The sequence below is a fragment of the Anopheles merus genome, chromosome 2L (genome assembly GCF_017562075.2).
Source record: "Anopheles merus strain MAF chromosome 2L, AmerM5.1, whole genome shotgun sequence".
Lineage (NCBI taxonomy): Eukaryota > Metazoa > Arthropoda > Insecta > Diptera > Culicidae > Anopheles > Anopheles merus.
Genome location: NC_054083.1, coordinates 20,250,921 through 20,276,036, shown reverse-complemented (window position 1 = coordinate 20,276,036; position 25,116 = coordinate 20,250,921). Strand labels below are relative to the sequence as shown.

The 25,116-nt window shown below is 45.3% G+C and overlaps 1 protein-coding gene across 8 annotated transcripts in view; it reads right to left on the bottom strand.

Annotated features, from left to right (window-relative positions):
* Positions 1-25,116, bottom strand: part of LOC121593112 (four and a half LIM domains protein 2) — a 113,856-nt gene that overhangs the window by 13,888 nt on the left and 74,852 nt on the right. For 4 of the 8 annotated variants that reach the window (XM_041915197.1, XM_041915195.1, XM_041915204.1 and 1 more), the window contains 2 exons: positions 2,290-2,490; positions 1,995-2,169 (listed from right to left, as the gene is read on the bottom strand). In XM_041915197.1, coding sequence (XP_041771131.1) covers positions 1,995-2,169; positions 2,290-2,490 — 376 coding nt within the window. Of the gene's footprint in view, positions 1-1,994; positions 2,170-2,289; positions 2,491-5,220; positions 5,857-21,749; positions 24,618-25,116 lie in introns of those variants that run through there. The other 4 variants (XM_041915206.1, XM_041915203.1, XM_041915194.1 and 1 more) reach the window with 4 other exon arrangements.

Below are 25,116 nucleotides of genomic sequence, written 5' to 3'. Positions count from 1 at the left end.
CTGGCATGTGAACTGGGGGTCGCAGCGTAAAGGAAAACATTATTACCCTACCGGACCATTTCTGACAACACGACAAACTGATGTGGGCAATAAAGTTCGATTGTCTCAGGCGACACGGGTGATAACACGCCACAAAGATGCCGTCATTGACCACCCAGCGAGTTACGGACCTCACGACCAATGTCCATTGTTTCTGCGTTTCTTGAAGAAGTCATAAAACGTGATGAAAATTGTCCCCCAAACTGTCTGCGACAACGACGGCAGAATCTTGGTGCAAGTCAGTGCCAAAAACAGTGAAAGTTGGTTTCTCACAGGGACATGGTAATATCCAGACGCGCAGTAGTGTGTTCCGGAGAGCTCACAATGGGAACACAGGAACGCCTACGCCCGGTGGTTCGAGGGCAGCAGCATCGTCTCAATTATAAGCTGCAGCGCACGGCACGAGAGGTCTCTCTTCCGCGGGTGTCTTTACCTTGTACCTCCACCGAAGCAATAATGGATGTTCCCGAGAGATTGTGCCGTCGATTATTGGCACCCTCTTATAGTGCGTTGTCGTGCACGATCTCTCCCCCTTGCCCGTCAAGGATAGGAGAGTAGTAGCAGTTTTATTGTTGCGAAAGGTGTGATCTCTTTATTTGACTAATTTATGACCACTCTGCAACGAACCTTACCGGGGGAGTCTTGGTCTCAAGACTTAAGGTACTGGAAAGCAAAGGATTCGGTGCAATAACTCAAACACACGAAACAAAAGCTGCTTACAAATTGATGACGCCATGCAAAGACATGTCGCGATATTGTTTGCCTGTGGGCCCAGGGCGCACATCACAGACTGCTTAGGTCAGCAGCATATGTCCAGACGTTCTGGAGCAAGCTGGCGATGAAAGATGAGACCATCACGACATTGCCAAGCGTTGTCGGAAAGTAGTATGTGAGTAGTGTATTTTTGTAGGTCACACGAAACGAAATAGCATCATCCGCGGCCGGCCAGCAGCAGAACGCGACCCCCGGACGGGATTTGTTCGGTCCAATTGAATTTAATTGTTCGCCGACGGTCGCCGGACCTTGCCCGTAGTTCCTTGGCCGGGCTGAAGCTGGAGAGAAGCTGGAGGTTTGGCGCTTTGTGTTCGTCTGGCCGGTGGGATTGAGTTTCAAAACCAGAGCGACATTGAGACACAAAAAAACACACCAACAAGCAAAGCTGAAAAAGTCCTTCTCCATACACACACACGAGTGTCGCACTTGTCCGTGTGAAACAGCGTCGTATTTCGCGGGCGCATGTTTTGCGCTTGATGACAACTCTCCTCAAATGTGCTCGATTCATCATCGCAGCTTACAAGATGAGAATGTGTAGACGGGTTGTCGTTTTTTTAACCATACTCGTTATGTCATCCGCTTTCTGTGCTGATAATTTATTATTTCGGCCACATAAAAAGCGTGTACGAACGAACGAACGAAGTAGTACTTGACTTGATTTGCTTCATAATGATGACGCACAGCTCACCGCACCCGGACGAATCTGAATTCTTCGTTTAGTGTGCAGGAGAGTATCGAACATCAGCACGACCACCAACGCTGGGAGGACGAGCAACACGTCACATAGCTCAAATGAAACAATTCAATCCATTTAATCCCTCCTCTTGAGCCGATCGAATCTGATACGCCGTCGTATTTTTCATGTACGTGACCTCTAATATAAATAAACTTTCTGGTTCGCTCTGGTTCGCTCCACCAATCAGCACAGACACACTAAGCCGACAGAAAAACCAGATGGCTTTTCGGGGTTTCGATTAGAGGCGATCGATCGCCAGCAATTAGCGGCCGCTCGTCTTCTCATCTGTTAAAGTCTGGTTTTTATAGAACGTCTCATTAGTTCTATCATCGTCAACAACTCCAGATCGTTGAAAACATTGACAGCCTGAAACAGCCTGTCATCTGAGCTTATTTGTAAGGATATATTGGAATCAAAATCCTGCAAAGGGTAACATCAATCCTACCTGCACGGAAGATTTCACCGCAGCCATCGCAGCGCGAAGCAAACTGGGCATCGTAGCAGTTACCGCAGTAGATCTTGTCCGCCTTCGAACCGAACTGTTTGTCCACCAGCGAGATGCGGCATTTGTTGCACAGGAAGCACGCCTCGTGCCAGTGCTTATCCTTGTACGAGAGATCCTAGGACCGGGAGAGAATGAAGACACGACGGGGAAAGATATGTGAGTGAAGGGTCAGTTTCGTAGAGCGGAGGCGCTCGCGTAGTTGCAGTAGATTGTGTGTAGGAATTTGTAGCCTTACCTTCGAATCGATACCGATCGTCTTGTTGCACTCCTCACACACGTTGGCGAACACGTTCTCGTAGCACTTGATGCAGTACGGGTGCTCGTCTCGCAGCACGTACCGTTGGCCGGTGAGGCTTTCGTCGCACTGCCAGCAGCAGAAATGGCCCGAATGCCAGTCCTTCGACATAGCTTTGGTGTACTCGCCACTGAAAATAAGCTGCGTGGGGTAAAGCAGATTCGAGTTAGAATTTGCAGCATTTGGTAGAGGTGAGTAACAGATGTTTTAATTTATAATTTGTGTTCGTCGTTTATTACTAATGTTTGTAACGTTATTAAAACTGTTCGATGCATTAAAACATTGAAGTCTCACTAATCTGCACTAGCTAGAAGATGAAAATCTCTTAAAGTTGTAGGTCCCTTGAAGCCAGCCTTATTCTTCCTTGCAATATATCATAGTATCTTTGATCCTTGATAGCTGTTTTCAGTTTACATTACTTTAGACCTGTAGATACAGCGAGATACAGTAAGTATCGCACTCCTTGAGGATGCTTTCGTCACTAGGTTTACCTCAGAGAATCTTCATAAAATAAATCAACAATTAAAATCAATTGACACAGAAGTAGCAAATACATTAAAATCCTAAAAAAATATCCTGAAATTGACGAATACATTTAAGCAATTGATCAATAACTAAAGAACCTGAGGCATATGCAATATGAATCAAGAATCAAAACTGATTAAAGACGAAGTATTATATTAGTGATATCTATGTTATCTATAACATAACATTTCAAGATTAGATTAGTGTGACAAGAAAAGGAAACCCCTCTTTTGTTATCTGCAATCATAAATTGCATCATGTGTACCTTTCAATTAGAGCAGGGATAACGAAAGACGTGGGACGGAACAATATCTAGCCGGGTTACGGTCGCTGGAATCATCACCAATCACATTCGCCCACAGCCAAACATTCCAAACATCAACTTCCCTCCCCACACCTTCTACTAGAACTCACCCCAAACGGGCAGCATAAGACATTTAAGCTACTCGGTCGGTTGGCGATTTGTTTTGAATCTCCCAGAATCTGTACACCGCTCGCTACCTCCGACCACCGCCGACACCCACGACCTATGCAGTTTCTTCAAACACACACACATACACACATCGATTGCGGGGAAACCATGGCGAGCGATCACTAAAAATAGCACCATCATGGCCCAACCGCCGTTGGAGTGGGAAATGGTCGGATGGTGCGCAACCCAAAATTCGGTCATGTGTGCGGGCCGAGTGCAAAACCGCCAATATGGGCCGCCCCGAGACCATGGGCGCGGGCAGTTAGAAACGTTTTCCATTTCACGTTTGCCGCACGTTGTGCGGGAGCAACATCGCACTGCACAGCGAGCGAGAGAGCGCAAACCACAGCCCCCGCCGCTTGACGGATGATGCGGCACAGGAGACGAACGTGCAGTATGCAGCCGAATACAGAGCACGTACACACATTTTTCGTTCCATTCCGGTCGGTTTTCTTTGTAACTGAGCGGTGAATTCGGTTAAAATGCATCATCACCGGTTCGAGAGGCACAGCAATGGATGGAGGAGTAGTTCACACGTTAATATTGCTTATTTTTGGCAGCGCCATCACAAAAAAATCCCCACTTGGTGCAAAATTTTGGTTCCTCCAATCCAATCTGGTTTCAACCGAAACCCGGCTCTTCACACTTTGCACAGACGGGCCGCCGATGAGGGGAAGAGGAAGTTTTCGATTTTCATCTTGCACTTTGCATAAGAGGTGGGAAAGACATACGTAAAAAGAATACATAAACACCACCATACGATGGTGTGAAATGAGCTACTTTGCCGTTGCCATCACTTAACGTCGGTCAGGCACATTTTCACGCTTGCCTCATTTTTTATGCCACTACCACAACGAAGACATTGGGAAGCATAAGCGAAAACATTTGGCATCCATAATTTGAAGCGGAAAATATGGGTTCCGGTGTGCTCGGTTTGCTACCATGCACGTTCGATCGCATGATCGTACCGAATGAAGCCAAAAATAGTACGTTGCAAAAATAAGATGATTGAAATGATCGGTTGATTAATTGAAGTACATTTTTATGGCTTTCTGTTCTATTCACATTGCAACAACAACTTTTGTTATAAAAAATGTGAACCAACTAACGTCAATCGTCACTAATCGCTCTTGACACAAACAATTGCACCATAAACCGATAAAGAACCCACCCATCAAGCAGGAAGAAGTCGGGACACGGTAAACTTGCCTTTAAGCGAAGGTAAATGTTCATATTTTTGCAACAATTTATTCGTTTATCCATCAACCTTGGCCCGGCAAAGATGGACGCAATGGGGCATTAAAATGGAGAAAATTTATATTTTATCGCTCAAGCGCATCTCTTCAACATTCCTTTGCCGACACAAGACATGAAGTGAAAACCCGTGTCCGCAATGTAATCGCACCTTCGATGAGGTCAAACAGTATCCTCCCGCCGGCTCCTAGCGTACGATCGACCGGCCAACGATCGTGTGCTCAAACTCATAACTCATGTCAACGATTTTACTTTACGAGCCCGCTCGGGTGCGCCTAATTTAGTCATTAACGCCCGAGAGCGCGATCGAGTGATCGTGTGAAAGACTGCAAAAAAAACATGGAGGAGAACCGCAAATCGATACTCCAGCGAGGGTTTGGGCGAAGTAATCCGATTAACATCTCTCACGCGCTCGCTTTATAAGGGATACGCCGATTCCTCAGGATGCCCAGGATTCCTGATGAAATGACCTCCACAGTTCAAACAAGGACGTGTGTGTCCGTTGATGTGGGGCGTTGTGTGATGATGTCCACGTATGATTTCCAGCGATCGACCACACCGTGGGGTAGAGTGTGTTCCGTCCACCGTGACCGCTTGTGCACGGTGTGCCCTTTCGTTACCCCTGCTTGTCCTCCAGCGCGTTCTGGTTCTGGTTGATGAACTCGGACTGCTCCATCTCGGTGATGGTCACCTCGCCGGTCTGATCGGACGACTCGCGGCGCTTGGTGGTGGTCGTCTTTTTCACTTTGCGCGTCTTCTTCACCTCGACCGTCTGCGAACGCATTACATCAACGTCGGCCATTGTGCGAAGGAGAAGAGTTTTGTCGGGTAGAAAATTCTAAGTTCTAAACACGCACACACACTGGAGCACGGAAGAAAAATCACTTCCTCAGATTTCTGAATAGCGACACGCGCGATTTGTCTCTTTTTCGTTTCAATTTCCCACTAAGAAACGGAAGGGCAGCTGATAGGCAGGCAAAGTAAAAGGCACTTTTTTGTTCTCTCCACGAGAAGAACTTTTCGTTACTATGTTTAAGCTAAGCTGGTTGCGGACTGTGTGAACCGTGCGTGTTCTGCTCACGCCAGACTGCCTTCGCTGGGGTGCAGCACAAACGGGTTCTCTCCCGCGGTTCGATCCCACCAAACACCACCCGTTTCGTTGCACCCGAACACTCCACCCTCCACACACACACACACACACTCATAAAAGTGTGCGCGAGGAAAACGGCTGCCCTCAGTTCACTCTATACAGCCCTCTCTCGCCACTGCCGCACACCTGTCTGAGAGTTCGTCCGTTAGAAGTGGATAGAAAAGCGGCCACCAGAGCGAGTACGCTGCCTTTTTCCAATCGTACTTCGTTAGATTTTTGCACACGTTTTACCGAACGGGCAAAGAAGGAAGATGTGATCCTTTTACACCTTTCCCCCAACCTGGTAGATTTCCCGCCGTCAATAAATCGACGTTAGGCTGGTGAGTGTACTCGATTTGGTGCTCACTTTTCCGTTTAACGGACTTCCCGAATAAACGGAGAGAAGCAGATTGGAGGTGGCGCTTTTGAGGGATTTTTGGGAAGAGTTTGCGCAGATGCGCATTTTCCTCTTTGCTATGGTCGGCACACGATCGGCATGAAGCTGTACCATGAAGCATCCAATGCCTCGGAGTTCCAGCAGGAATGGGAGCGACTATGTCGAAGAGAGACAAAGTACTTTTGTGCGTGATTTAGACAGATCCATTCCATCCATCCAATACATTGTTGGTTTGATAGTGGTTGTATTAGTAACTTATGCTTTAGAATGAAATTGTTGTAATTTACTTTAATTTTATACCAAATTTGATATTATTTCATACAAATACGGTTCAAGTCACTACATTGTTAGTTAAGTATTTTAAAACATTCCGCATTTTTTGTGCAACATTTCTAGAAGCAATCATGTGCACAGAGGTGTACAAGAAATTTGCCTAAAAGTAGCCACTGTTTATTCCAGTTTTGTTTGCATTTTAATGCGTAAAATCTGTAGCAAACACGGTAAAAATACTTCAAATTTTCCAAACACCTTTTCCCCGTCAATAAACACAAAACTCCCCACCCGAAAAACAACATGACTCAGAACGGTTCAACAACAACAACAGCATCCTTCCTGCGGATCAGCGCGCAACAACCCGCAGCTAAATTTGTGCGTGCGTGGAAAAAAAAACCTCCCATGCCGGAAAAACAGTCTCTCGATCACGCGAGCCGAACGAAACGCACGAACGGGAGCCAAAACAAAACGCCCGGGAGACGCTCCCACAGGGCCAGGCGCAAGAGGGGTAATGGGCGGCTGGTTCGCGCCCGCTCAAACGCACCCCGTTGCGCGATATTTTTAGGCCGCCAAACGCAACGGAACACTCACGTGGCACGCGCCGTTTAACGGTTTTACGCGCCCGTTACTATCAAAATTATGATTCTGTTGCGCAGTCACTCACGTGCGTTCTCTCGCGCATACTATCAGCAAGCTGTACCCACAACTCTGTTTCATGAATGAAAATTCACATCCCTTTCTCGCTCGAACGCTCTGTTGGAGCGCGGCAAAGGAAAGCAATCGCATTTGCGCGGGGATCGTCGCGAGGAAGCGCACAGGAGGCTTTCGTCAGCCGGTGGCAGTAATTTCGTGACTGCACACGACCCGAACAAAATCCCGTTTACCCCGTTCAGAACGTTCATCGACTGGCCGTCCCACCACAAACACACACACGCAAACTCATACGTCGCGCCACCCGGGATATTCCCGGCCGCCAGTTTTCTTTAGTAGGCCATTCGTTGGCGCTCTCCCCCTAAAAACCCGACGGACTGTACGCTGTGTAGGGCGGAGTGGCGGCGGACCGCTCGGGACAATGGTTTTTTTGGGGGTCGCTGAGAGACAAGAGGTCAAAGAAACAATTGGCCCGTAATGTGTGCACAGGAAGTGAGGAATGCGCGGCCAGTGGAAAGTATAAACGCCGCAGCAGAAAAGCAAATCTTGACAACAAAACTGTGAAGTGATTTTTCCTTCAACGCGCCAGCCAGCAACCCGTGCACATACGGACGCGGGCCGGTGGTCATGTGTTCGATGATTATCCCTTGTTTTTCCTAGCGCAGAGGGAGCTACAGAAAGCAGGAGCGTGTGGCATACACTTGATATTTTAAATGTGGCCTGGCGGAGTATGACTGGGGGTATTTGCTTTGTAAATAAAAAGTTTCTGGCATAATTATACGGCGTAGCGGGCGTAACGCGGCTCACACAAGGAGTTTAACGACCGCTTATCATGTGGTGTTGGTAACGGACGTTTGACAGCATCCGGCAGGCGCAGTTTGTTCTTTGATGTGGTGGTTGGTGGGTTAGCACGGAAATGGAATGGGAGTGTCAGAAATAATATTTCAATTACAATAACCCATCCTATGCAGTGATTACTTAAACAAGATTTAACAACATGCGTGATGGGATAAGAATGTTTGGTTGGTTTTGCGCAATGTTACCTTTAGGACGTGGCTAATCAATTGGGTCACTCAAACAGGATTTGTGGATGTGATGAGCAAGATAACATTTCCTACAATCTTTCCTTTAATTTGACCACAAAATACACATCAAAATATAGAGCAAACGAAAGGATATTGCAATACGCAACAATATTAACAGATATAGTTACCATACAAGTATCTACAAAAAAAGTGCAATGAACATCGATTAAATGTTAGTGAAGTGGAATAAATGTTATTAATATTATATAATATTATGTATAATTAAGAGAGGCTTTAGTTATAAAGTTATCAAGTGATGTGCGATGCAGTTATACATTCAAATTAAGCGCTAGTAAAACTAATATTTATTCCCATTATTCAAGAGACAAGTAAAAAATACATTAAAAGTGATAAAAAGGAACATATTTTCAATTACTAGCATGGCACAAAAGGAAATATGAGGAACATAGCAGGAAACTAGATGACAAATGAAAGAACCTATAGTGCTTCAAGATCTGAAAACTGCGCATTCATTACTGTTGTTTAACTGTATTTGTCAAATACACGGCGTCACGTCACTGGGGGGTCACATGGTACAGTCGTCAACTCGTACGACTCAATAACATGCCCGTCATGGGTTTGAGCCTAGAATGTACCGTGCCCTCGTAGCAAGGGATTTGTGACTATTCGCGCTGTGTGGTAATGAATTAAGTCTCGAAAGTCTGTATAGGCCGGCATGTCCGTGTAGGACGTTACGCCAAATAGAAGAAATGTTGAATCATCATGCACATTTCATATCGTATCACATTCAAATTTATTAATGAATACAACAGGAATAAAGAAAATATATCTAAATTAATATTATTCTCGGTGCATCAAAATTGTTAAAAATACTCTGAAATGCTAGTTCCAAAAAGCACTTTTAAGATTTTACATTCTTTTCAACTGACTATTAAAATCTACACGAACATTGCTGCATCTTTTAAACGAACTTAGTAGATCATCTATTTTACCTCAATCCATACAGTCAAGTACTTGCCACGAAAGAAACAGATCCAAAAGTGAATCCAGAAACGTGAGAGCCTTCTAGAAGTTGGTGCATTGGTTCATTGACTACTAGGTAGCTCCATCACTGACTCTCAAAACGTAATCATAAATCTAAATGTCTGACCCACGAGCTAATATAGGAAAATAAGTCAATCCAAGATACATTAACAACATCTAAGTATATATCAGAAAGAAAAACTCAAACAGCAAGTAGTATGTCTATTTCTTTACCACACCAGATCAAAACAAAATTGCATGAGTGCAATCAAATCGCAATTATCCTGTCTAAAGAGTATAAAGCTTGTAGGAATATATTCCATCCAGCATACACAGTAATCGTGTTCATTAAACCATCTGAACAAAAAACCTTTCACTAAACAGTCACGAAATGAACCATCAAATTTCAGCAGATCGTGCAGAAAGATCAACCTAGAACAGCGTTTTGCCAAATCTCTCCCCCAAACACTGCTAAGGTCAAAAACGGTGGTGGCCTTTGCGATGTCGCCCACCTGTTCGCGCGTGTCTGGTGCCCTTGGAGTGCTAAGCGGTCGGTTCGGTGTGGTTGTTGCCTCGGCCAACCGTGTGCTAAGAGGGCGCAGCGTGTACGAGTGTACTCAGTTGTGGTAAGCTCTGTGTACTTCCCTCTGCACTTTTGCCTGCAAGCAGCACCACACTACTGGTGGCGTGCCTTCCGGGCAGCGCCGTGCAAAAATATAAACCAGCTTGTAACGTGTCGACATGTTTTACCATTTTTCAATAATTAGAGATACGCGTCCTAAAATGGACGGTGAAAACATGTCGGCTATAGGGTGTAGTGCCGGGAGTGTGGGTGATGGAGCACGCAATGGAAGCAAAGAACCACTACTACAACACACCCTGGGTGTAATGAAACTCCCTGTGGGTTGATGGTACACTGATGGATGCCGGCTGCCAGTTGCCGGTGATTTGGCATCATTTTTCAAGTGCAATCTCACGCCGTCATCATTGCTCGAGACGCGCGGCGTGTTGTCGATGTTTTGTCATCTGTACGAATTCTTTGCAACGTGAGAGGTTTAGGCGTAAATCCTACCGGACGGCGGCTGGTGTGTTTGCAAGGAAAGCAAGTGTTTGCACTCGGAAATGGTTCGGAAACGTGTCGACCAGATTTCTAATGTCAAGAACTGTGCGAATCTTTGAAGGTTTGAGGCGAGGCTAGGCAGTCCTTACGGTAACTAATACGTTGTATGTATTTTTATAACGTGCATGATGTTTTTTACTTCAAAGAGTCATCGTAAAATGACAAATTTATCCTTGTGAACCTTAGGGTAACAAACGCTATCAATTGTACATCTTATGAGGAAGAACAAAGCCTTACGTGTGTTAGATGTATTAATTTTGGCGTATAGTCTTCTTATAACAATACCAGAATCATTCGCGCAACTCAAAATATCAATAAACAACACATTCAACACCAGGAAATCCTATACATTTAAGCAACATTAAAATTAATTTAAGAATTACAATCAAAACGACTACTGTATATGTTGTTCAACAAGCAATCAAGTCGGATTTCAAACATTTTCTAACTCCTGTCCTGTCACATGGGAAAAACATATCTTAAATCTTCGGTGGAAATATATCCTCAATTTTTATACTAATCATCTGGGAACTTATTTTTTTTTTTCATCTTGTGCAAAAATTTATAATTTTACTTTTGTTCTTTACACATCAATCGTAGTCGTAATAAAGTAATGGCACTTACACCATAACAATAATCTCGGCGTACGGCAATAAATCGCGAAGTAGTTACTAGAAAAACCAATTAATGTTTAGTCACTTTTTAATGCTTCATCCTCATTTCCCTCAAATAGATCATTCTCTTAATGTAACTATACGTCATAGAGTCGAACCACGTCCGGGTTGTGGCGTTTTCTGCATCATGAGGCTTCAGACAATCAGTTTGGCGAAACAAAAATACATTTGTATGTACCCAAAAAAAACCATAAAAACGATCACCAACGATCGTCACCGTTATATCGGTTGCCTATTTTCCGCGATTGATATCAAGCAAAATAACAGGAAAAACAAAACGCACAAGTGGACCAAAACACAAAAACTTCTTCCCACTCAGTGACTTTAACGTCATGGGACGCGAAAATTCGACAACACGCTACCACTGTTTGTTTCTTGCGATTACGAGCGCGAAGAAGGTCCGTAAACAGGAGTAGGTTCGATCACACAACAGGCGACTGTGATGGTGGTGGTGGTGGAGAAGATGGTTGTTGTTGTTTTTACAAACCACCGTTAACGGTTAAGGTCACTTTTGCGCTCGTTACACCGTCGAAACGACTTCACACGTCGTCTTCATTGGGAGAAACGATGAGAAAAAAAACAAGAGGTTTGTTACAAATGGAAGAATAAAAAAGCAAACTACGCGTGTATCCATCGCAGGAAAAGCGTGCGGTGGCGTGTCTCTGATTCATGTCTGTTTCTCGAAGAGAAATTGATAAATTTTCACACGTCACCTTAGCATTGATGACGGAGGGACATAAAAACAGAAATTGGACGCATATAGAAAAAAAAAGTATCCGACTGATTCCCTCACGAGTTGACGACATTGGAGGCGACATCGCACGCCAAAATAAGACACTGACTCACTTGGATCAGACTGACGGACAAGAGCTATTGAATCATAGATCAAAATCGATTGGCTCCTCGATCTGATTTTGTGTTGACATTGCAGTCGCCTTTATCAGCCCATCGCCACGATCGACGCTACTGATTAAATAATGACCAGACGTGAACATGCCAGCAACACCTATCAGTAATCATTCTTAATTATACCACCCTGTGGTGTCTGCATGTTCTTTGTTTAATTACCACTCCTCAAATTTGTCATTCGCGCAAAAGCGAGAAAAATGTTAATCCCAAATGGCAGATAATTTATCGATGGCAATCAACAACACTGACTGCTCGCGCAATAAGGCAACAGAGGAGATGTGTTTGCAGTGATGAAACACGCGGATAGATAAATAAATAATTTGCTTCCCCGAGAAGAGCTCATAAACCAAGCCCCGTGGCATAAATATTATCCTATCCGGTTGTGCCCCGAGAACGAGCGCATTCGATTTTCATTCAAACGACGGCGGAATCGTTACATTTCTCTATTTTTTTTTCTTCTTTTTCTGCGGCGGAAGTACCTCCGCGTTTTTGTTTGTGTGGCGGTTTTGCGGATTCGAAGGATTTTAAGCCAAATAAAAATAAACTCAACGAATCGGTCGGTAGACAAAGACCCGCGGCAGGCAGGGGTAAAATAAAAAAACACTGAAAAGTCATTCGGCAGGCGCACAGACAAATCCAATCGAAGTGAAGATACGAATTTTATGATCTTCTGGCTACACACAGACCCACAACTTTGCTGTTATGTTTTTCCCATCATTTTCCTTTTAGAATAGATGCCGCGCTCCAATCAATGGAAGCAGCCGGTTCAGCGGAAAGGAAAGGTGGTACACGTTTTTACGAGCGACCATAAATCAATGGACACTTGTGGCTGGGGTGGCTTTCGTGCTGCTTGTCGTTTGTCGAGGGTGCAAAAAGACGTCTCTTAAAAGATGATAAAATTTGAAGTCGCAACAAATTCACTAAACACGCAATATGAAGTGCAGGTTTAGTGGAAAGATTGTTGCTTTGCAGCTTGTTAGTAAAGCTGGACGGCCCAAAACCCTACTGTTGGCCGGCACAGGGCGAAACAACTTCACGGCGTAGAAAATAACATCTAATGTCTCCATAGTAGTGGTAGTGGAACAATAAGCGCACTCTCTTTTTGTGTGCGAGCCACCCATTCTGCTTGTGGGTGGGTGGGTGTATCGGAAATAGATTTGACGGAAGCGCGTTGACAGATGTGGGTCGAATGTCGCGATACACGCGAACGCCGTGGTTTCAGCACCTCCCCGCAGGAGAAGGAAAATTAGTTGGGCAACTGGTCAAGCGCTATGGTAGTTGGTTTGTTACCTTTGCGGTCGGTTCATGTGGTCGGTTTCGTCACCTGATGATGGGATATGATGTTGTCTATAAGTGGCTTACCTGTGAAAGAGAAAATAAAAACCATAAACATTAGCATATGTCACTTGACAGCGTTCTCGTTCGAAGATATACTGGTGTCAATTTCAAAGCGAGAGACCATGATGGATGAAACAGCGCGAAACTAGAGGTTAGTTTGTTCAACAAATCATGCAATAATCAACCCGATCAAAAGGCACATCATACTTTTTGGATGAATTATAGCTTCTTTTTGTCACATATACTTGTTTTCAAATGTTTTGATTCAAATTATTATGATCGTGCTCCTCTATAACACGATCAAATACAAATGCCATTGGTTAGAAAACGGTATCACAAGGAGGGCCTGTATAACAAGGCCTATTCTAATGTGTATCGGATTCCCGGAATTATTAGATTTCACCTAAGGCATTTGTTGTTTACCAACAGCGGTTCTAGTTTGACAGCTGCATTGTGGTGAAGTGAGAGAGAGAGACAGGTAGCACAGGCGAAGCAAACACGGGCGAAATAGAGAGAGTAGGAATGGATGAAATTGCGCAAATTAAGTCGAATGACCGCAATCGGGTTTGCGTGAAGTTTTAAAACGGGCACGAAGACGAAAATCGACCTCTTTCTACCATCGCGCCAAGAGAAGAAAGTTCAGTGATTTTTTTAATACAGTTTAAGTGAATTAAGAAAACTGATGTTTCAACTTTAAATTCGCGAAAGAAAGCGCTTTGTTGCTGGACGCAACAGCATTCGATTACAAACAAATAAAGTCTGGTGTATGGGTATCCACAGATAATACTAGAAGAAGCAATCAGTGTTGCCAAGGAAACGCATAAGGTAAAAGAAAGTAGGTTGAAACAATTGATCTCAATTGGTCCTTTAAAATGGTGATTCAAATTCATAAAAAAGGAACCGCTTAGGCCTCAAAAACTCTAAAATTATACTTGCTCAAAAAATACCAAAAGAAAAACAAATTTAACAGAACTGATTTTGTTGTTTTCGAATTTTGTAAAATTGAAAAAAAAATCAACACCTGTGTAGTGTATTTACTCGCACAAGCATGTTTGATATGGCAGAGTCTTGTTTATCAGGTACAACGTCTTGCTTGCCACGTTCTTCTTAAGGGATTACAAGAATGAGTTCAAGAATGTTCTGCATTACAAAAAATCAATTTTAGAGGCAGCAATAACATGTGATTCTTCGTCATTATTTTGATAAATGTTCGACCAGGTCTAGAGATATCAAGCAATAAGACAAACAACAGACTTTTTTTTAATCTCTTAATTGGGTTTATCTTGGAATCATTTAATTTTTACAGATACCACAGCATACCGAGTATACTACCATATGTATCAGGAATTAATTATTATCACGCCGAGTCTTGTTCTTCTTCTTCTTTGACGCAATAAAGTGAAAGTGGACGTGAAGAATACCAATCTGCGTGTGCATACTAGTGGTGGGAGATCGGAATCGGACCTACCCGATTCCGTGTTCGGAATCAATTCCGGAGCCGATTCCGATGCTGGTTATCAATACGTAGTATGATTGGACCCAAACACCGGTCCAGTGGCGATGCCGAAACTGACTCCGTTTGGATGCCGTTTCTAATTTAGGAGCCAATTTCGATTCGAGAGCTGATTTCGATCCCGGAACTGATTCCAATTCCGGAGTCGATTCCGGAACAGATTTTGATTCCGGAGCCGATTCCGGAATCAATTACGAAATCGATTCCGATTCCAAAGCCGATTTCGGGATAGATTACGGAGACTGATTCCGGACCTACTATCCGGAATCGGTTCCAGAAAACTGCGGAGCTAGCCAGAATCGATTCCGACAAAAACTTAATTTTTCCCATCACTAGTGCATACTAGCGCTTTCGAGACTCATTAAAATACCTAATTCCGAAAATCGATCAGGTCCGGAATGGGAATCGAACACAATAAGTCTTGTAGAAGCCATTGCATCTAACGAATAGACCACCTGGCCTCATCTGCGAACTGACTGTCAAGTGGGTTCATATGAATCTTACAGTCGGTAGCGTACGTCAAAAACAAATCGTCGATTGTCTTCACTACGTACAGTGGAAAATTAATCTACAAGAAAATGGTTATTAGCTTTTGTTTGTCAATTCAAAAGATTATTTAACGATTTAACATATAAACTAACTTTCCATTTTACGCAATATTATTCCGAAAATTCAAAATAACTGGACTGAACCTTGTCGAACTTCATTTACATTTTATTTTCTACCAATCCAGCCCGGTTGTAAACAGCAAAAACTAATTAAGCAGGCAGCTTGTTTACAACTGCATTTTAATTTCCCATGCCCATGGTTGCGCCATCCCCAAAAAAAAATGCATTTTCATTTAAACAAGCAGCCGACTGTTCGCCACAGGACTCCAACGTACCCTCTTCCCCAAGATCCGCGTACCGAAAATCAGTTTATTGTAACCTAAAGGTCGGCAATTTCGCTTTTCCAAACATTTAAACGCGGCACTAGAGTCAGAGCTCACTGTAGGGGGATGGTAAAATGAGGTAATAGCTGGCCTAGTAGTAGCAGTAGTAGTAGTAGTAGTAGTGGTAAATGCCACCGAGCTTGGCAGTGAAGGTGTTGTACCGTGCACAGCAACAAAGCAAACGAAACGAAACGAAGAAAAGCATAACACACATATCCAATGACCTGTTTACGCCGAAATCCAACCGACGATGCGTTTCCTTCACCCCGAAAAGGGCAAGGGAATGTGGTGGGTGTGTAAGGGTCAGCCATGCCTACCATTTCATCCCATCCCAGGATGGGGCCTTCTCTGTGCGGCACATTTCCGAAACAATAAATCAACTAAATTCTTAACCCGAATACACTCACGCCCCAGGTTGGTGGGTGGGAGGCCTCCGCGTTGTCCGTTTTATTTTTCACCGAGAAGGTTTTCGCGATGGATGGATAACGCTGCCTTCGCCACCCCCGGACAGAGCGCGCAAAATGGTACGCGCCGCCACATGGCCGCGTTCCACAAACCCAAACCAACAAAAGTGCACCGGGCGCCGCGCACCGTTTGGTAATCGTTCGCCCAGCCCGCCTAGGTGATCGTATCGTGTGCTGGCGCGCGCACAACTTATGCACCCGGCACGATTTCAGCAGTCGCAGCACCACAATCTTTTTTCTCCGGACACGTCCCTCATGTAACTTTCCTCCACATTTTCCCGTGCAAAATTGATGAACATTCTGCCATCTGCGTACGCGACAAAACATTTGCCCAACTGAAATGCTCGAAAAAGAAATGGAAGCAAACGTGAACACACACACACACCGCGGACCAAACCGAAATCGAATAAATCGGTGGTGGCGTGCGCGACTCTGAGCGAACCGACCTGGCCACGCACAACCCCTGCCTTAACTTCCACACCCGTACAATGGGTGAACTCTCGCAGGGCAGCAGGGTGTAGCCGCGATGGAATCTTTAAATTTAATATTTTACATTCTCCATCCATCCGATCGACTCGAAAGGCCAACTGAAACCAATTCCCCACCGTCCATTGGCTATTTGGCAGCCAAGTGATTATTAGTGATGGGAAAGAGACAGAAAAAACACCCCCAAAAAGAGCGTGACGTCGTCCTCGCCCACTTGACTCTTTCCGCAGACTCACAGAGATCGTCACACACGACGGTTGAGGAGGGATGAAAGGAGATGAGAATCACTATTTTTCCTTTGGATTCAAAACCCTCCGACGCTAATGTTCCATCCCTCCCTGCCCATTGGTCGCTCATTAGCCGTAGAGCAGCCATTCAGCAACAAATTGATGGAAATTCCACAGATTACGTATGTTTTTGGCGTGGGCCGACTGATTTTGCACCGACTGTGGAGAGCGGACCTGATTTACGATGCGCAATGGGGGTTTATCATGGACCGATTGATGTGTTGCTACAATACATCGGTGTTTTGTTCCTCCAACCAAGATAATGGGAATCAGTTCGATCGAGGAAAAGATTCTTCTTAAACGCTACGACGTGGATAGGGTGGAAAATTCATTTTTCCAGCCGGTTCGTGTCCACCGTCATGTGACCGTCATGTGGTTATATTTAGATTTATTAGTGAGACTCGAGCGTGTGTTAGGCGCATCATATGGTGTGGTGGAACGCTATTTTTATTCACCTTTTGCCACAAGTGGACATTAAGTAATGAAAAACACCCTTCCCTTCCTCTCACATTTCCCCCAGTGTGACACAGCCACACCGTTGTGCACTGCAATTATGGCGTTAAGTTATTTTCCATGCTCTGCTACTTCCGGTGACATTTGAATTTGGTGCGAATGTTCGCCAGCCCGGCGATGATCGTTGGGTTCGAGTGTTGCTAGCCACTAGCCAGCGACTCCACTAAAATAGGTAAATTTGTGCATCCGTCTATGTACTGTTGCAACAGTAATGCAGCGAGAAACACGTATAAAGCATGGAATTTATTCACTACATCACCGTTAGAAACATTGTACAGCTCACAAATGCAGTAGCGCAGTGTTTGGTGTTTGATTTATAGATCAATTAACTTTCGCCCACTACGCGGGGGCACGGTCGTTTCCACAGGTAGAGATTGTTGAAGATGATTCACCGTTTATTTATACATTAAAACGAACGCATTTTGCTCCGGAGGGAAGAAAGGAGGGGCCATGATTTTGTAGGTGAAGGTGTATCTGTTTTATTTGTTTTGTGGAATTTGTAACATATACGCCGCTACACGCCGCAGTGACGAGTTCGTGGCGTGGCGTTTGCCAATTATCAAACCGAACGCAAACACATACAGTGAAAAAAAGTACCGAAACGTCTTCCAACACCCCGGGCAGCTTCCATTTCACAGCTGTTCGTGGTGCGTTTTGGCCAAATTCCTATCGAACAGATGCAGGTTGAGGTGTGATGGACAGTTTAAAATTACGCGAAATTCCACGGTCATACCACAGATGTGGTCCCGATGTGAAGCCAAAAGAGTAGGCGCAGTAAAGAGTACGACATCGACGTTGGTAAAGGGCGAAATATTTATTCAAGTTTTGGCACATCTAAGGAAATTTACTATCGAACATATATGTTATTGTATAAGATACATAAAAAAGTCTTTCATGAATGGAGTTTGGCTTCAATGAGCAGTAAACTTCCGTCGTCTATGAGATAGGAAACACTTAATCAAAAGGTGCAAAGAACAGGACCACGTCCAAAAAGTATTATCGTCATTTATATGTTTTTTTATTGACTATAGAACTTAAAGTATACACAACAATTTGATTTCTTTTTTGAAAACTGGATTAGATATGATCACCTCAAAATCAACATGAAAAATGTGTTCGGTTTTAAGAAGATATTCATAAAATCTGTACAACGTCTATACTGCATATTGCAGAAATGAATGTCGATTTTATCTCTTTTTTAATCTTTAAAATACGTTCCACCTCTTTCCACAACAAAGGTTTGAGAAGGACGGAAGTATCTTTGCGATAATATTGCTTTAACGTAGTTTTTGAATAAATTAAAAAAATACGAGCAAGTAGTGGCATCGGACGCAATTCGAAAGAATCTACACGCTCATCGGAGTCATACACACACCCAAGACGACCAACGTAGTTCCATAAAAACGGGCCTAACTCGATCAAATACATCACGACACAACTGCGACATGGATATGGCCAGTTCCACTGATACCAACACCGGCTCCAAGGCACTACCTTCAGAAGCAGCAGAACCTAATGTATATGGAAATGACCAGTTATCTCCCAATCCCAATCTCGCTGTGACCTTCCAGACTGCATTCAGACAACAAACTCTCCAAAACTAAATACGATCGTCCACTTGTACGCGTACGTGTCTCAAACTTATGTATATTCATTGCAAAATGTCATGTCATAGAAAAATCAGACAGAAACAAAATCCATGTCAGTGACACGTACTCAATTGTGATTAACAGAGTTACTGCGCTCAGTTCCGCAAAATGTCACTGACATAGGCATGACAAATTACGGCTGAAACAAAATCATATCATCATCACGATCTCTACGGTGATGATCAGAGATGAGACTCGAGCAGATAGATCATGATCATGATCATGTAGATCATGCTCCGTTTGACCCGACAGACAATCAAAGCAGAGAAAGCGAGAAAGAATTCTCATTTTGTTGCTTGGGACCACACGCCAAGTATATTCCATGAATATCGTGATTATCATCGACAGAAAATGTCGTGACCATGTGAGTGACAAAGAATTGGTTGCCAAACAAAATGTCATCAGGCAGGCTTACAAACTTTTTGAATCTTACCTCTGATCATCTCAGTTGTGTACCTGTGCTGATTTGAGCTTCGTTTCAGTGATGAGTGTTGGTGACTGCAACAGAGGCATTTGGCAGCACTGTTCACAACCAGAAAAAAAATCATAATTATACTTGCGCCGACATTAAGCTCAGCTTGTCAGTCAGAGTATCAGATTTAACTCAAGCATTCGCATGTCGCGTTCGGCATGTCATGACCAGTGCTGCAAAATGTCACTATCAATGTCATAAAAAAATATGACTGAAACAAAATCCATATCAGCGTCACGTACTCAATTGTGATAATCAGAGGTGATACTCAGAACGATTGCTGTGACTAATACATGCTCATGACATGTTTGCGACCATCGCTTGGTCAGTCACTATATCACGACTTTTTTTTTGCTGTGATCAATTTTGCAAAATGTCACTGACATAGTCATGACAAATTCTGGCTGAAACAAAATCATCTCAGCGTCACGAGCTCTACTGCGAACATCAGAGGCGAGCCTCAAACAGTTGGTGCGACCATCGCATGCTTGGTGACATTGTGTGCAACCAGCTTGTGTTCAATCACTTGGTCGCGACATTTTCAGTCGGTGATCATCGCGATGGTCACGGGAGATATGCGCGTGCGAGTGGTTCCAAGAAACAAAATGAGCATGTTTTCTCGCTCTGTTTGACCCGACAGATAATCGAAACAGCTAGAGGGAGAAAGTATGCTCATTTTGTTGTTAGAGCCCACGCGCCAAGTGTATTTCAAGAATGTCGCGATTATCGCCGACAACAATGTCGTGACCAAGTGAGTGATCAAAAGTTGGATGCTAAACTAAATGTCACCAAGCATGTGATTGATCCAACAACTGTTTGAGTATAGTCACTGATCATCTCAGTGGTGTACGTGATCTGATTTGAGCTTCGTTTTAGTCATGAGTGTTGATGATTGAAACAGTGGCATTTGGCAGCACTGTTCACAGCCAGAAAAAAATCATGATAATGCGTGCGCCGGCATTAGGCTAAGCTTGACAGTCAGAGTATCGCGTTGGACTGAAGAATTCGCATGTCGTGTTCAGCATGTCATGACACACTTTTATTGACTATCAGCAATGAGCATCATTCTACCACGGATATGTTAATTGTTTTCGTTGGTGAAAATCTCGTGATACTCGTGACATTTTGCAGCACTGGTCATGACGCACTTTTATTGAGTATCAGCAATGAACATCAAACTACCACGGATATGTTCATTGTTTTCGGTGATGATCGTTGCGGGATGCTCATGACATTTTGCAGCACTGTGTATATCATCGGAAACATCCCTTTCAGAATTTTCACATTTGTTCGATCATACATAAAACTAAAGTTTAACTAGAGTTAACTTTCTAAGATCCAGCTCTCATGTACTATCTCTTGTCTTTAATTTAAACATGTTTAAGCCACTTCATTTTTAAGTAAGCTGCAATAAAGTTTTGTCGCTGTAATCAATTAAACTCTATTCTAATTTTTCATAGACATATTCCATAGTGTTGGTCACCAATCTGTCATCTCTTCGAAATCCAAACAATGACCGTCTCATTTGTATGCAACTTATTGACACAGTTTTGGTGTTCTAAAAATATAATGTACGTAAAATGTACGTTGAGTACTTCTTCTTCTTCTTCTTGTTTGGCTCAACAACCGATGCCGGTCAAGGCCTGCCAACCCACTTGTGGGGTTGGCTTTCAGTGACTTATTGATTTCCCCCCATAGCAGGATAGTCAGTCCTACGTATGGCGGCACGGTCTATTTGGGGCTTGAACCCATGACGGGCATGTTGTTAAGTCGTACAAGTTGACGACTGTACCATGAGACCGGCATTGTACTTATATGAGTACAAACAAATAAAACTTTCCCGTTTACAGCACTGGAATGAAGCATTCGAATCTCTTGTATATGTTCAATCCGCTGAGAATAAATCCTTCTACATCAAATTGCTTTAAATAAATCCTTCTAAATGTTTCTTTTACAGCGTTTGGGTCAACCAATTATTGGGATGAACGATACCAAAGAGTTACAGGGTTGTCTAGCCAGCTCAACATTGTAAACTTCATTTCAAAACAGTAAAATTCCTATTCAACATTGTCAAATTAACGTCGAGTGTATACCGAGCAACCAATGACAGATCATTCGAGTTTCCATTTTTATTGTTGAAATGTATTTTACGGGATCGAATTGCTTGCATATGATGTTGAGCTGGCTAGACAACCCTGTAACTCTTTGGTATCGTTCATCCCAATAATTGATCGATCCAATTATAGACCAATTAATAGATCGACATCGATAATAGTCTCAGACCAATGTCCTGTCGTGGGAGTGGTCTAGTGGCAAAGCCGTCGCATCAAAACAACCTACCAAATTGCCCATTTGAGGTTTCCTATCATACATGAAAAAGGCCCACCCCATACACAGGGTTAACTTCAGTATTCTCCGGACAATGTGTAAAAGAAGAAAGAGTCCGAGTGTTGTAACAAGAACAATGAACCAAACATTCTTTTGAGATGTGTCATACTTTAAAATAACATCTAAATAGTGTTTGTAATAGTTTTTCCATCATTATGACCCAAATCCACCGTGGACATCTCTACTATAGCATCCTTTGCCTGCATAGAATTCGCGCAGTTAAATTGTAACAAAAGCTGCTACCAACAATCCTGTCCAACCATTTTGACGACTGCATAAATCACCACCGCGTCACTCGTCAACAATGAACTCACGTTCAAAACCGTTCTGCAAAACAACCGGCGCTGCAATAATTGTTGCAAAATCTTTCACCTTTCTCTCGTTATCTGATGCCCTACCCTACCCACGCTCAAACACACGACCTAAACCTGACTTACTAGCTACCAAACAACAAATCTGCTGCCGCGCTGTAGATGCAAACCACCGCACAAAAACTCATTACAACCACCCCAGCCCGCCTAATTCCTACCAAAATCCCTTCAAACCACATTACCACCGTGCCACGGGTGTGTGTCTATTTGTGGATCGAACGACAGGACGGACAGACACCTCACCACGGTTGATCTGCTGTGCTGATGAAGCGTTAAATGTTTGGCTCGCATCCCAAATGTTTTCTAGCGGTCTAGTGCGGTGCAATTCTCTCAGGACGATTCGTTAATTAAATTGTCAACAACGTGGTGTCGTGGCCAGAAGATATAGTAAAAAGTTAAACACATTAACACAACACACTCACACATTAAAAGCACACACACAAACACACAGCATTTCGATTGCCATACTTATCGCTGTAGCATTGCGTTTGCACACCTTTTAGTAAAACTGCAACTGCAACTCGGGTTAGTTTCGAAAGGGGCGTTCTTTCTTTCGTGATAGTTCAATTTTATTGTACAAAAAAAGAAAAGAAGTACACACAACCAACAACTACAAGCCAAAAAAACAACCCGAATGCTCGATCGAGGGGGAAGCGGGTGGGTTTTGTGCAACAAGTGTTTTCTGGCTCGGCGATTGTTGGGTTCTTTAAGGAAATTTGTTGCGTTTTTCGTTATCTCGTTTTCTCCAACAAGAAGGTGTGTTGTTTTGGGGTTTTTCCGGTCCCGTTACCGATGTAAGTGTGTGTGTTTGTGTATCATCCTTGTGTTTCATCGTTATTCGTTACTGTGGCTGTTTCGTGTGTTCGTTGTGTGCCGCCGCACTGCCTGCCGCTGACTCCCACGAGAGCGGCGATAAGGAAGCGCCACCGCCGCCCGACGACTCTATCGATGGGTGCGGGGTGGGTAGCGCGGGCGAGACGCTGCGACTCGGCGGTCCCAAAATAAGGCCCCCCATGTTGCCAATGTCGAACGCCAGCTCGTCCGGGCGGAGGAGCGGTTCGTTGCGGCTCGGCGCACGGGACGGCGTCGGTTCGCGGCTCTTCGCCTCGAATATCAGCCCATCGAGATGGCCGATCTCGAACACCAGCTCCTCGGGCGATGCGTCCAGCGGCAGCGGTGAGACCGACGGCGTCCGGGACGGTACGACCGGCACGGTGAGGCTCGGCCGTAGCGGTGCAGCAGTAGTGTGGTGCTGTGGTGGTGATGGTGGTACTGCCGGCGACTGCGGCGAGTGTAGTGAGGAGGAAAGCGGTGAGCTACTGTCGTGCGTGTCGTGCGAATCGGAGGGAATCGGTGTAAAATGGTGCTCGGATACGTTGTGATTGTGGTAGCTATTGAGCAGCGGTGAACCGAGCGCGAGGGAAGAGGACACGGTCGGGGAGGGTTGGGTGGCCAGCGAGAGAGAGGGTGAGGGAGGTTGCGAGGATGGGGATGAAAGATCCGAAAGGTCCGAAACGAGCGACACCGGCGAGGGCGTAGCGTAGGCCGGCGTCCGATGCACGGGAAACTCGTTGCGTTCATCGCCTGGTTGCGCCGGTTCTGTCGCTGTGGCCGGTGTCAAGGGCTTCGAAGGTTGCGGTGTGTTGCCGGCCGACTTGGGCAGAGCGGTCGGAAAGAGGGCCTCCACCTCCACCGCCTGGCGGCAAATCTGTTCCACCTCCTCGTCGTCGCTGTCAAAGTCCTCCAGCGCCAGGTGGCTCGTCTGGTTGTCGGGGAACTTTTTGATCCACTCGCAGTAGCTGACGCGATGGTTCAGCGTGACGCCCTCGTGCGCGTAGCTTTGGCCGTAGAACGATTTGGCGGACATTTCGTCGTGAAACTGCGCATCGGTCCCTTGCTCGTCCGTCAGCACGAGGCTGGGCAGCGCGGCGGGATAGAGATAGGCCGGCTTCACGAGCGGCGGCGGCTCAAAGCTGATCGCGTCCATGCTGTTGATGTAGTCCTCCAGCTCGGACGGCGTCACCGACAGGTGCTGCTCGGTGAAGCTGTCCATGAACGTCTGATCGTAGTCGATCGGTGTGAGGCTGCGGGCGACCCGCTTGCGCTCCTTGTACCTGCGCCCGGGTGGCACAGGCGACGAACCCGGCGACGCCGACGCTTTGGACCGTCCGGAGCCCCGCCGTCTCGGCGCCACCGACAGCAACTGCTGCTCACCGTTCTCGCCCTCGGTGTCGCCTTCCGCGCCCGCATCCGCATCCACGAGCGCGGCGGCCAGCGGGGAAAGCAGCCGACCGGCACCAACACCACCAGCATCGTCGTTGCCATCCGCCGGAGTGACTGCACGAGCCGACGGCGCGTTGCTGCTGCCGAGTCGGAGATCTCCCTAGAATTCGAGATAAACGAGTTTTAGAACAATCTGCACCGGCCGCCGCCGCCGCCACATGGGATCTGCTGGTGGCACGTCGTCGTCCAGTGACGCATCGTGCCCCCGCCGACCGGTACTCACAGCGCGCGTCGGTGATGGTGAGCGAGAGGATGAGACGGACCGGCGCCCCTCCTGGCCGGCCGCCCGATGCGGTGAGATGGAGCGAGCGCGTGAAACGAAACCATTCGAGATCTTTTCCAGGGAAGCGCGATGGAAGGAGGAGGAGGAATTGGAGGAGGAAGAGGAGGAGCCGCTGCTGGGAGTTGATTCGCGGGAGGAGCCGGCCGGCTCGTCATACGGTGTCGGGGAGCGGGGACGGGAAGGGTAGGGCGGTGGTACGAGCGGCACCAGCCGGTTCGAGATGTCGGCGAGCGGCGGCCGCTCGTGCCCGTGGACGCTCGCACCGTCCGCATACGGCGAGGGGGATTTGGATTGCATGAACTGGGGGATGGGACGA